At 50.8% G+C, this 13,349-nt stretch overlaps 1 protein-coding gene across 1 annotated transcript; it reads right to left on the bottom strand.

Annotated features, from left to right (window-relative positions):
- Positions 1–3,102: 3,102 nt before the first annotated feature.
- Ccdc177 (coiled-coil domain containing 177) lies at positions 3,103–9,685 on the bottom strand. Its single transcript, NM_001399190.1, is given in 2 exon segments — positions 3,103–8,515; positions 9,383–9,685. A coding segment is annotated over 1 exon segment (2,109 nt). The 5' UTR covers positions 8,488–8,515; positions 9,383–9,685; the 3' UTR covers positions 3,103–6,378.
- Positions 9,686–13,349: the final 3,664 nt, after the last annotated feature.

Below are 13,349 nucleotides of genomic sequence, written 5' to 3' on the forward strand. Positions count from 1 at the left end.
TGTCATAGTGGTTGACACAGACAACTCCAGAAGAGATACCATCCAAATCTGGTAACCCCCCTCAACCCTGTACCTGGTTTAAACTCAACCACTCTAATTCCTTCCTTTACTGCCCCCTAAGACCAGCCAAAACCGTCTACTAATTGAGTGCTGTTTTCCAGAGCTTTTAAAGCAAGAGCCATTTTAACAACTTCCGACCAAGTGGGATCTATGCCTCCATTTATTTAACACATAACAAAGGGGCAGGTGGGGGAGAGCTGGGTTAGTCTGAAGGAACCAAGACACTTGCTCCTTTGGCAAATCCCTTGCTCTGAAAGTGTAGTAATCGTGTGAAGTGGATTTTCGCAGCTCTGTGAACACCATTCATTCTGTTACTCTCAGATGTTCTCAAATGTCAAAGTAGTACACCTAAATTCCATCTCCTACTCAATCTGCCACATAAGTGAAGGAACACATGGGAAAGGTGGGACTTGGTGCAACCTGGAAAGTCTTAGTCATCCAGGAAGCTCAGTAGAGGACCCGGAAATGCAGATACCACTTAATAGACAAGAGTCTGAAGCAGTCTTCAGACGGAATCCTTCAGTCCACTAGAAGAAGGTGGAGGCAACAGCCCTCCAGCAAAGACTATTTCCCTGAGAAATAACTTACTGCTCGCTGGGAATGTGAGTCATCTTTCTGACAGTCCTGTGAATTGTGAAAGAGTCAGAGACAAAACACACACACACACACACACACACACACACACACACACACACACACACACACACACTGGGCTGTGCCAGTGGAGAGGAAGAAAGACACAAGCCACTCAAAGTGACAGGTGATTGAAAAGTCACATGGGACTGATATTCCTGCTGATGAGGGCTGTGAGTGTGCGTGATGAATGGGAAGGGCTCTGTCACCTCGAGGGCCATGCCTGCACACGATGAGTTGGGGAACAGTAACTGCAAATGATTGTTTTGTCAGCGATCTTCAGAAGAAAATGTCCCCATGCCCTAACATCCTAATGCTTCTAGCCTGTACCAGACCTGACTTATTAGAAGCCAAGCAGCATCAGGGGTGGTTATACAGGACTGGGGGCAAACTGGTGGGGGGGGGCAGGAGCATAAAGCAGGAGGATGTGGGGGTAAAGAGAATGCCGGAGAGCTCTGTGTTTTGAGTCAATGAGGTGTCTTTGGTAGAGACACCCATAACCAGGCTGGGACCAGTTGTAATATTTAGGTGCTACTCCAGACATGAAAAGTCAGGCACCACATAGAACACCTAACCCATTCTAGAACTAGAGATGTCTTCTGCTGGTCCCTAAGAGCCTTCTTTCCAAGCTGTGTCAAGTGATGCAAAGTATTACTGGGCAATGGTGATGCATGCCTGTAATCCTGGGTCTTGGGTGCTTGGTCAGGAAGATGGCAAGATGAGGACTAGCCTGGGCTACACAGAGACTCTAAGAAACAAAACCACATTTACCAACAGCTGTTTTTTTATGGTCTTGCCAAGCTTCTCTAAGGCATAAAGATAGAGCTGTAGTTACACAGTGGGAAAAGGCAAGTCTACCTAGCAACCTGTGGGCAACGTGAGGTTTTGTTTGTTTGTTTGAGACAGGGTTTCTCTGTGTAAGAGCCCTGGCTGTCCTGGAACTCCCTCTGTAGATCAGGCTGGCCTTGAACCCATAGAGATCCACTTTCTTCTGCCTCCTGATTGCTGGGATTAAAGGCATGTACCACCATGCTCAGCTGCCTAGATGCTCTTAGTCAGGTTTCTAGGAGTGGGATATTTTTAACTTTCTCATCAATTTAGACTTAACCAGAAATCTCTTTGGAGGGACTTTTACACTGGAAATATTTCTGAAATGTTAACTGTCTTAGCAAGAACAGCTGAGTGATGGGGCAGACACCCCATTTGGTGAACTGGGACTCTGCATGACCCGAGGCTTGGCCTTCTGGATCCACGATGATTATTTATGCCGCCTCTCTAGAATGACCTATAACACCCTGGAAGGCGGTATCTCAGTCTCTCTCTCCCCCATGCCTCATCATTTTAAGTATATGGCATTATAAATTTGACCCTATTAATCAAGCCTTTCGTGAAGGAAAAGTACAACAATGACTACATGATGGTTGACTGGCAGATGGCTTGTCTTTAGGAGACTAAAGAGGCCGGAGGTTAGTGCTTTTCGGGACAATTAGGGCTCACTGAGAATGTATATGTCTAGGTGGGAAGGTAGGCAAGCCCAGTGGGGGAAGCAAACACTTCTTTGTGGTACTTTAGCACAGATCACAATTAACCTGAGATTCAATTTCACCAGCATCCTGAGTAGTATTTGGGGTCAGGAGTGCTGATGTACTCCTTTAATTCCAGCACTTAGGAGATAGAGACAGACAGGCGGATCCCAGAGTCTGAGGCCAGTCTGGTCTACAGTTTGAGTTCCGGGACAGCCAGGGCTACACAGAGAGACTCTTCCTCGAAAAACAAACAAACTAGCAGAATAGTATTTGTCTCGCAGTATTGCTTAATGAGGATTTGTTGACTGAATGGAGGCCTGCATAAACATTCTATACAGATTTTCTCTGTTCACCATTCATTTCTCAGTCACTCATCCATCGTGCTCCCAGCTTCCTCTCCATCCAATAGTTATGTATTTATCTAGGTGAGATTCTATACCATGGGCTACAGGGGATTTGATGGTAAATAGAATGTTGCCCCTCTACAGAGTTGCATCTGTAGCTACAGACTGTGTAATAGTGGGAGACTGTAAAAGAACTACATAATATCCACATTCCCATTGTTATACCTTGGATACTGTTGCCCTTCACACAGCTCATGTGCTGGGGTCTTGGCTGCCATGGTGATAGTATTGAGGTGGTGGGACCTTTAAGAGGTGGGGCCAAATGAAAAGTAATTACATTATAGATGTAATGCTGAATGGGTTCCATCTTGTGGGAGTAGCTGAGTTCCTTTAAGAGGGAGTTGACATACAAGTGCCTCTGGCTTCTCCTGTCTCTTGCTTCCTGTCTCATGTGTAAAACCTTCCCCGGGTGCCTCTGAAATATGATGTCCCCCCTCAAGTCCTCATCAGAAGGTAAGCAGATGCTGGCAACATTGTTCTTACACCTCCAGAACTGTCAGCAACAAATCTCTTTTATTTTTTAACTTAGCCTTGGGTATTATGTTAGAGCAACATAAAATAGACCAAGACATTCCTCTATCTTCATTACCCTGCAGACCTTTTGCCTTTGGCAAATCCTTGTTACTGTTCCACTGAAACCCAGCCTGTGTGCTTCCAAAAGGAAATTTCCATTTTCCGATCCAGATGGGTGTAGACTCTTGTCCCTGCCACAGCAGAACGTTGGGCTAGCTTCACCAATAATTTCTTCTGGAATGGTTTTGGCTTGTTTTCTTGGTATTCAACTGAATTAAAGCTTTTCTAACCCTTCCCATTCCCTCTCATATTACTTCACTCTCTCTTTCTTGGAGTAGCAAATGTTCCAAGAGTAAATGTGAGGCAGAGGCCACTTCAGTGTTGGAATCTCCTAGATCGCAAGAAATTTCAGCATGTTCAATTATAGACACTTGTTAGAATGTTGTTTGGAGACAATTCTCCATCTATCATCTCTGCTCTGCCCCGATGTCCTCTCACTGCACATCAGAATAAAGTAAAACTTCTCTTCTGTGGAAATTTAAATTAGGGGCCCAAAAGAGACTTTGGACATTCATTATCTTTAGAGAGAAACACTAACATTTCTTTAAAATACACAGGTGGTTCTCCTTCCATTTTTTGTTTGTCTGTTTTGTTTTGACAGGGTCTTGTTATCTGGCCCAGGCTGACTCAATAAAATTATCCATCTACTTCAGCATCCTCAGGGTTAGGACTATAGATGTGAACCACCATGTCCAACTTTAGTAGAGTATCCTAGTAGATGGTCTGGAACTTGAAGGGACCCTTTCTTACTGTTACTATGTCTGAATTCTGATTCTGATTTAATTATACTTGGCCATATGGACTTTTGGGTAAAAATCTAAACTGTATCTTTCCATAGTGGTTCTCTCAGTGTCTAATTTGGTAACATTCAGGCCTGGGCCCTTACATCACATGTGACTCTGGATCTGAATGAGCTTCTCAAGACTGTTCCTTCTGCACTAAATCATGATGGTGCATTACACTGTATAGTAGGACACAGGAGTCATGTAATCCTGTGTGTAGCAACTGTACCTGCAGTTCCAGAGTGACAGAAACAAGAAATGTCACCGTCAGTCTCAGTTTGCACACACCAGAGCTTAGAATGATGATCTCAGTGCTACACCTGTGGGAACTAAAGAAAGGTGATCAACCTAAAATCACCCCGTGCAACCTGGGGAAGAGAGCCAGTGAGATTGCCATGTGAGATCGCCCGCGTGCTTTCCAGTGCTTGGTTCAGAATGCCAGATTGCCTCCTCAAGCAAATGTTCATACTCTGAAGTAAGGACTTTGAAGGGTGGAGCTCTCCATGAAGGTTTCAGAAGCAACCCAGGAACCACAAGATCAAAGGACTGTAATCACATTAACTTTTTAGTTAAATGCTCCTGTCTCAGACACAACACCGTTCGTTATTACAGCTCACTAAAGAGGAAATTTAAGGGAGAATCCACCCACTCAAGACACAAGCCTTGGTGCATAGCTCCTTTCCTGGTCCCACATTATCTCATATGTGACATCTAAACACAGTTTTCTTCTACACAAGACTCCTCTTAGTGTGGGGTAGGGTCGATGAGAGGGGTGTGGGCAATAGCTAGTCATTTTAGGGATGATTCCGCCAGCAGAATATACACAAAAACACACCTAACGCAGTACGTCTCTACCCTGATTCCTTTCTTTTTGGTAAGTTTTTTACTCCTGACCTTGATGTAATGTAGACATAGCTGATAGGTGGATGTAAGTGGGGAAAGGCGCATTATATGGCATATTAAAATTGCTGATAACTGAACCTTCAACCAGGGAGTGGCTTGGTACTGCAAGTACCCCTCCCCACCTCACACACACCTTGGATGCTACTCGGCCATCTGTCTTCGATCCGCTGCCCTAATGCCAGCAGTCCATATTACCAGAAACAAACTAGGCTAACAGCAGTCCTCCTGCCTCCCAACTCCAGGTCAAGAAAGGCACAAAGGAGACCAACAAATAACACTGAAGTGATACTTTGGATCCAGGAGACCTTGAGGTACCAGAAGAGTTCTGATGGCCCCATCTAACAGATGGGAAAGGTGAGGCACCAAGAGAGTGATTAAATACTTCAGGTACAAGTGAGAGGGTACCAGGAATTTAAAGAGGGAAGGCTCTCCCCTACCAGGGAAGAGTTGATACCCTACCAACAATAGCACAGCTCGACACAGAGGCAATTCTAGCCCTTCAGCCACCACAGGCAAGAGGCCAAGGATCCTACATTGTCCCCGGAGCACTGAACTAAGTCACAGAGGGAATCCTACACACTCCAGGGCTCACCCTCCAGACTGTATTCAAGGCTGGAGCGTTAGGCAAGATTGGCCTGGGCAGGCACTGAAGATAGCTCTGCTTCGTAAGGCAATGGCTTCTGTCTGCAGGAGCTGGCCCCACACAGGGAAGTGGGCATCAGACACTGCCTCCACTGAAATACATCACCATCCATGGAAGCCTCATGGGGTAGAACACTGCTGCCTAAGGAAACCATCACCCCCTGGGAGGTGGGGGATGGAGGGCTTCCATTAAAGCTAAACAGCCTCGCCGATCCAACCCATTCCCTACACCACTTGGGAGAAAAAAGTGATTATTATCTGTAGATGATTGTCTAACTAGAAAGCCTAGGGACTCAACTGAAAATGTTATGGGAACAGGATAATTTGTTCACGTGTCCAAGTCACAGTTCAGCAATAGCTTTTGTAGTCGTTTGTGCATGAACTAACATCTTGGAAGACCTGTGCTTTCTTGGGAAACTTAAGTTCTGTGCAACTTGTATTTTCAAAGATAGAGGTGAGTCTGGGAGATAGCCCCTCGGCTGCTGCAACTTAAATCGTCTTGGACGCAGCTGTTAGAAAGATGCCCAAGGCAGCTGTGACAGAGAGGCCCACATTGGCCTCTGTGCTCTCTCCTACAGGGACCCTTCCCCTCCCCAGCTACTTTCTATTCCAACCCAAAGACACAAGTGAATGTGGGTAGATTGTGCCATGTCATTTCCAAACGAAGTTAGGTCTATAAAACAATGGCGGCAGATGGAAAAAATACCATGTCTGGCTTCTCAGCGCCTCATGGTTCGTTAGTCTGGAGAGTTCATGGTGTGGCACCAGGATTGGAGAAGCCTGGAGTTTGGTCAAAGTGACTAAGGGAGGCCACTCCTGGCTACACAGAGCAGCATGGCCTGCACAGGGTGGCTGTCATTTGCGGTCCAGGCTGGCATGTAGCTGGGCCTCTCGCACCATGCGGTCAAAAGAGCGCGTGTTGGTCTCTTCCCGCACCTTTTCCCGCACATGGAAGGAGGCCCGGGCTGTGGAGCGAGCGCTCTCCAGCGCACTTCGCCGTTCTCGAGAGAGCTGCTCGCTGCGCTCCAGCTTGCGCCCAATGGCCTGCAGCAACTCCCGACGGCGGCAGTCTTCGTCTCTCTCCACCTTCTCCTTGTTGGCACGCTGGGCCCTCTCCTTCTCCAGGCGAGTCTGAATCACGCGCCGGGCCTTCTGCTGCACCGCCTCTTCGGCCACTTGCGCAGCGTGCTGCAGCCGTCGCTCTCCCGCCCGTGCCAGCGCCTCCAAGTGCGCCTGATGCTCCCGCTCTTTGCGCTCGGCCGCTTCCTTCGCCCGCCGACCCTGGAGCTCCTCTCTCCGCGCGCGCTCCCGCAGCTCCCTGGCGCGCTGCTCCTGCAGTTGCTCATAGTTCTCTTGCGCGCGGCCCAAGCTGGCCTCCAGGGAGCTCCGCAGGCCCTCCCGTTCCTCCTGCTGCTGCCGGACTCGGCCTCGAAGCAGCGCCTCGTGGCGCGCCCGCTCGGCCCGGCTCAGCTCCCGCTTCTCGCGCTGCAGCTGGCCCTCTTGCTTCTGTCTGGCGCGCGCCGCTCGCTGGGCGCGCTCCCTGCGGACCAGCTCGGCGCGCTCCCGCCCCTCTTGCAGGCCCTCCTCCCTCTGCTTTAGGTTCTGCTCCTGCTGCAGCTTACGCAGCCGGTCGTCACGCGCGGCGCGTTCAACCCGCTCCCGCCGCAGCAGACCCTGGCGCTCCGCCAGCTCCCGCCGCCGTTCCTCGCTGCGCTCGCACTGCTGCTGCCGCCTCCGCGCGGCCTCGCGCTCCTCCCGACCCCGGCGGCCGCGCCGCTCCTCTACCTGAGCCGCCCAAGCCCGGCGGCCCTGCTCCAGCGCGCGCTGCTTCTCGCGCTCCTCGCGCTCCCGCCGCTGCTCGGCGCGCACGCGCTGTTGCTCCCACTGGCCGTGGGCAGCAGCGCGCTGCTCCAGCAACAGGCGCTCTTCCTGGTGCCGGGCCAGCATGAGGGCGGCGATCTTACGGTCGCGCTCGGGTACCCCGCGCAGGCCTCGTTCAGCGCGCACTTGGCGAACGATGCGCTCCACATGCTGAGCGGTCTGCGGCGAGTGGCTCAGGTCTCCGAGGCTGAAGCTGCGGGCCGTGAGTGGAACCAGAGCAAGGGCCGAAGGGCGGCCTAGTGGGTTAGGTGCAGAGGACGCCGAGCCCGCGGGGCAGCTGTTCCTGGCTGAAGCTCGAGGTGGCCAGCGAAGCTCCCGAAGGCTCTCCCCGCTGTAGGACGACGACGAGGCGCCGGACTCGGAGCTCAGGGCACCGTCCCGCCGGCGGGAGAGCGAGTCCAGCGAGTGGCTCTTCCTACCTGTCCGAGAACCCGCGGGCGGAGGCTGGCTCCTGGCAGGGGGACTGGGAGAAGTCCTGCGAGCAACTCGCGAGGCGGGCGAGGCCGGGAGGCTGCTGCTGCTACTGCAGCTGCTGCTGCTGCCCGCGCTCAGCGCCGAGGCCGAGGCGGAGGCCGGGGCTGCCGCTGGACCCTTCGGCGTGAACAGGCGCCGCTTCTCCTCGCGCATGATGCGCTCGCGCTCAGCGCGGCACTGCTGCAGCTTGGCCAGGCGCTCCGCCTCGTAGGCCTCGTACAGGCCGGTGGCCACGCGCATGGAGCGGCCTGGGGCCTCACGCACCAGGTCGGCCAGGGCCCGAGGCAGCAGCTCCACGGGCTTGACGGCACAGCGGGCGCAGGCCTCCAGCGAGCGGGGGCTGGTCAGGACGTAGCGGCTGCCCTCTGCCTCCGGGCAGGCGAAGTTGAAGAGATCGAGGTGCAACAGTGGAGACTGCTCTCGACGCCCACCTTCTGCCCCGCAGGGGACCTCGACTTTGCGAGGCGCCGCCGCGGAGGCCGAGGCCGAGGAGGCAGCAGGCTGCTGGGCTCCCTGGGCATCGGGGGGCACCGACGCTGTGGCCTCATCCCCTTCTGAGCCACCGGGCTCCGCTCCCTCTTTCTCCTCTTCTGGTACCGGGTCCACCATAGCTGAGCCTCGTCCTTTGTTGGAGTCCCTGAGATGAAAGGGGGATGGGGAGACATAGAGGATCTGTGAGCTGTTTCTCCCTGCTCAGCCATATTTACCCCTGCCAACTTAATCCGATTTCGGATTAGGCTCAGGGGCCTGATGGAACGTAAATCCTAAAACTGATGCCCCGAAAACTCAGGCTGGGCAGTTGGGGTGGGGGGATGCTGGGCCTCAGACACCAGCCTCAGTCTCCCTCAGTCCTAGAATGCAGGGCCTTTCGGAGACTACATTGGCGTGAGCCCCGCTAGATGCATCCTCTTCCTGCAAAGATTGAGGCGCAAGGCTGCAGCCAGCGAGGGAGGCGCTGGAGGATTCCCGGGAGGATTAGCTATTTGTTTGTAGCTTAGTCGGGCTGCTGGGATGTAGCTTTGCAGGAACACAAAAGGGGAAAAAGCCTCTGCATGCCAAAGTGCATTGCTGCGAGGGCCCCAGTTGCCTAGGAAGAAGTTTATGGTTGATTTCTCTCTGTCAAAAGGCCCCGGGGCGCAGGGCCCCCGGGAGATGGAAGGGCTGACGAGAGTGTCCAAAGGCTCCTGTGAACGTAGTGATGGATTCTTTCTCCAGCCTCTCCAGCGGGGCTTGCTGGGAGCTCTGCCTGTCTCTTCCTCCAGCCCCCACCCAGTGTTTGCCCAGGATGCACAAGGCACCTGAATCCTCCCAGATGCATCCATCCGATCTCCAAGGCTGGATGTGCAGTTAAAGGTACCATCAACCCCAGCATGGTGGACTCAGACACCAGTCCCTGATGCCCACCAGTTCCCGCAGCGCGTCTCAGGGGAGTGGGCTCTTAGAGGGCCGTAAACCCTGCCGCTCCATACTGGAAGCTGCCAGGTCCCCGAGCGGCTTCACTTACCCCAGGTCCGGGCTCCGGCCCCCACGCCGAGGGCTTTTGTTCACCACTCGCCGCTGTCCCCGGCGCCTCTTCAGTCACTGCGCCGGCGGGGTCGGGTTACTGCGGGCTGCAGCAGCCAGCGTCTCTCCATGGGAGACTACGAACAGGGTGCACACATCCCAGACGCTACCTACCCGGGGGAGGGGGAGTGCGACAGAGTCTCCCTAAAATAACGTGGCTCTGCTCCCTTGCTCACACTGATTCTTAAAAAAGGAAGCTGGGTTCTTCCCTCGCCTCTGCATCCATCCCCACCTCTACCGCCAAGGTACCGCAGGTCTCTCGCTGCTCCTGGCGCCTCCTGGTGGCCACTTCAGCGTATTCATTTGTTTGCTTAGAGGACGACAAAGCAATTAAAAATACAGTAGCGACACACATACATGCATACATATGCAATACACCTCTGTAGAGATGTGGACATAGCAATTATCACCAGAAACCTAGACTTTGGGTACCATAGGCGGGTACAGTGAAGGAATCACTCAGTATATTTCTCAAAGGGATCTTAAGCAGACCAACAAGTCAGCAAGTAATTGGGTAGAAATAGGGCACCTGGGCCAAAGAGTGATTTTATTATTTAAGGAAAGCTAAGATGAGAGAACGAATGAGAACAAAGTATGATGACAAAGCATGATGAAGATGCTTGTTAAATGAAGTCCTTGTTTGCTAAGATAAATAAATAAAACACGACAACAAAAACACACGTGGGTTTGAGGCTGCAGAACACAGGTGACCAGTGGATGCTACTTCTGAGTTGCATAATGAAAATACTACTACTACTACTACTACTAATAATAATAATAATAATAATAATAATAATAATAATAATAATATAATGAAACTGATCGGTGCCATATCATAAGTGCTGTTCAATGACACCTTATTCATCCCACCTCTTCCACTGGGAGTGGTAGTGGCCAAAGACATTGCAGATTAGAGTCCTCCAGGGAATGGGGAGATATAACATTAGAGAGTGGGGTGAACTATGATGCTGAAGGATCTGAAGGGCTGGTGGGCAGTGACATGACACACACCTTTCATCCTAGCACTCGGGAGGCAGAGGCGGGTGGATCTCTGTGAATTCCAGTCCAGCGTGGTCTACAGAGTTCCAGGACAGCCAGGGCTACCCAGAGAAACCAAACAAGCAAAATCCCCAAAACAAGAAAAAGTTAACGGGGAGGGGAAAGAAGTTTTTGTTTTCTTTTTGAAAGTGAAAGTTTTGAACAAGGAAACACCACAGACAGACTTTTTAGGAATGTAGTTCTAGCAACAACAGGGCAAGGCGTGAGAGACTATGGAAGGGGGCACTGCAGTCACCAACCAGGGAGTGTCGGGAGCAGAAAGGGGAGCAGTGCTGGGAAAAGAAGAGCATGGGTTTTGTAAATAAGGTGGAAGGAACAGCACTCAAAGCTTGGCTCTGGCTTGTCAAGGATCAAAGATAGCTGCCCGGAACAGTGTGCCCGTGCGTGTGTGTCACACAAAGAGTGGATCTAGAAGGGAAGATTAGCTGGTATGGAATGCCAGTTTTGGGCAATTACCCCTCTCCAGCAGTAGAGCAGGACCGTTCAGCAGGTGGCTGGTTATGTCGTATTAGAGGTCTGGACTGGATCTAGATTGAGGATGTCACCATCTATGTAAGGTCCCTGTGATGGCTAGTTTTCTGTCAACCTGACACAAGCTAGAGTCATTTAAGAAAAGGTAACCTCAACCGAGAAAATGCAGCCCCAGTCTGTTCTGTGGGCAAGACTGTGTTGTATTTTCTTAATTATCGATTGATGAGGGAGTGCCTGCCCACTGTGGTTGGTGTCCCCACTGGTCAGGTGATTCTGAGGTGTATAAGACAGCAGGCTGAGTAAGCCTTTGGGAGCAAGCCAGTAAGCAGCAGCTGCTGCCCATGGCCTCTGCATCTTCTTGCCTTGAGTTCCTGTCCTGATTTCCTTCAGTGATAAAACTGTGATGTAGAACTGTAAACAGAAATAAACCCTTTCCACCCCAAATTGCTTTTGGTCATGGTATTCCGTCACAGCGATAGAAACCCCAACTAGGGCAGTTCTTTAAATGAATATGTGTGAGATCACACAGAGAAGAAAGATGGGTTGACAGCAGCATGTCACTGATAGCATTTCAAAGGAAAAGCAGACATAAGGAACGGAAGGAGAGAGTGTTATAAGAGGGAGCACTGAGAAGAGTGTGCATCAGCTATTAAAGGCTCCAGACGTCCAAGACGGTTTCTTCTGGAATCAAATATCCAAAGAGACGCACAGTTATCGGCCTGGGTGACACTGCCAAAGCCCCAGCATGTTGTAGTGGGAACAGATGTCAAGCTGCAGTGTTGGTCGAGGAGGTGGGAGGTATCGATGTGACCCTTTGGTGATGATGTTAGGAACTGTAAGGTTTGAACTTTAACTGGCTCACAAGCTAGCAAGTTAACCCCCGTGGTGCAGAGATGCTGAGAGAGGACCTGATACTCCTGGACCAGAAACAAAGGACTTTGTTACTCGTACAGAAAGAACATGGGGTTCACTTTCAGTCACGTAGATAGCACACATAAGTTGGGCTTATGTTACAGGCGAGGCACTCTAACCTTTTAAAGGGGGCTTTGATGCTTAATTTGCATCCCTCTAGGTATGTCTCTAAGGTCATTTCTAGGTTTAACTGGGAAGGGAAGACCCAGTTTGAATATGGGTGCATCATCCCATGGTCTGGGGTCCTGGACTGAATGAAAGAAGGCAGTGAGAGGCAGGGGTGTGTCTCCCTTGTTAAAATACTTACCTGGCATGTACAGTGGCTTGATTTCCATCACCATATAAAGCCCTGCATGGTAGTGCACACCTGTAACCCCAGCACTCAAGAGGTGGAGGCAAAAAGATCAGAACATTCAAGATTGTCCTTAGCTACATAGTGACTTGGAGGCAAGCCAGTGCTGAATTACAATGACCCTGTTGTCTCAAAAAGAAACAGGAAAAGGGATTATGGGCTAAGCACCAACACCTTTGCCTTTTTGTTCTCCGCTTCCTTACTATGCACACAATGTGACCTGCCACCATGTCTTCATCATGGTGAACCACACCCCTTTTAAGTCAGGAACTCAAAATTAGATATTTCTCCTTAAGTTCTTGTATCAGATATTTGGCCGTAGCAATTTGAAGAGATACTAGCAGGGGAGCCAAGAGCAGCCATGGTCTTGTGTCCTAAGGGAGGCATTGTTTGCTATCCAGACTGCCAAAGTCCTCCCTCTGACCTGGAGGAGCCACTGTCTATTGTTCAAGGATGTTTGCTCAACAAACATCCGTGCAATAAAGGCCACAAAGGGCTTTACAGGAGAAGAGCAGGTGGTCACACAGCTGGTAAGAGGTAGGGCTGGGATTTGGACCAGGATCTGTCTGATCCTCAATGCCATGAGTTGTACTTCCTCCCACTTTAAACTCCATATCTGGAGAGACAGATTCATGGAGTGGTGGGTGGAATGGGCAAATCAACGTATTCATACCCGGGTTCTCCTCTTTACAGAGAATCCCCTCATGTTATCTCGCAGAACTAGAAAGACAATATGCAAAGTATAAAAGCAAACATTTTCAGTGAGCAGTGGTGAATGTGATTTATTTTGATAAACTATTTAGATATGGTCAAACCAATAGGAAGACTGCACACGTGCGCGCGCGCACACACACACACACACACACACACACACACACACACACACACACACCAAATCAGCCTTAAATTTACTGAGAATTACCCTAGAACTCCCGATCCTCCTGACTCTGTCTTCCAAGTGCTGGGATAAGACAGAGGTAAAGGGCTGATGTCTATCACAAGGAGATTCTGCATCTCCCAAAGATCGGGTGGTTACACCCCATTTCATTGTGACACAGGGTACAGAAAGCAACACCCACCTGTCCACAGTAGAAAAGCTGTATTATTTCAGGCA

The sequence above is a fragment of the Rattus norvegicus genome, chromosome 6 (genome assembly GCF_021556685.1).
Source record: "Rattus norvegicus strain SHRSP/BbbUtx chromosome 6, alternate assembly SHRSP_T2T, whole genome shotgun sequence".
Lineage (NCBI taxonomy): Eukaryota > Metazoa > Chordata > Mammalia > Rodentia > Muridae > Rattus > Rattus norvegicus.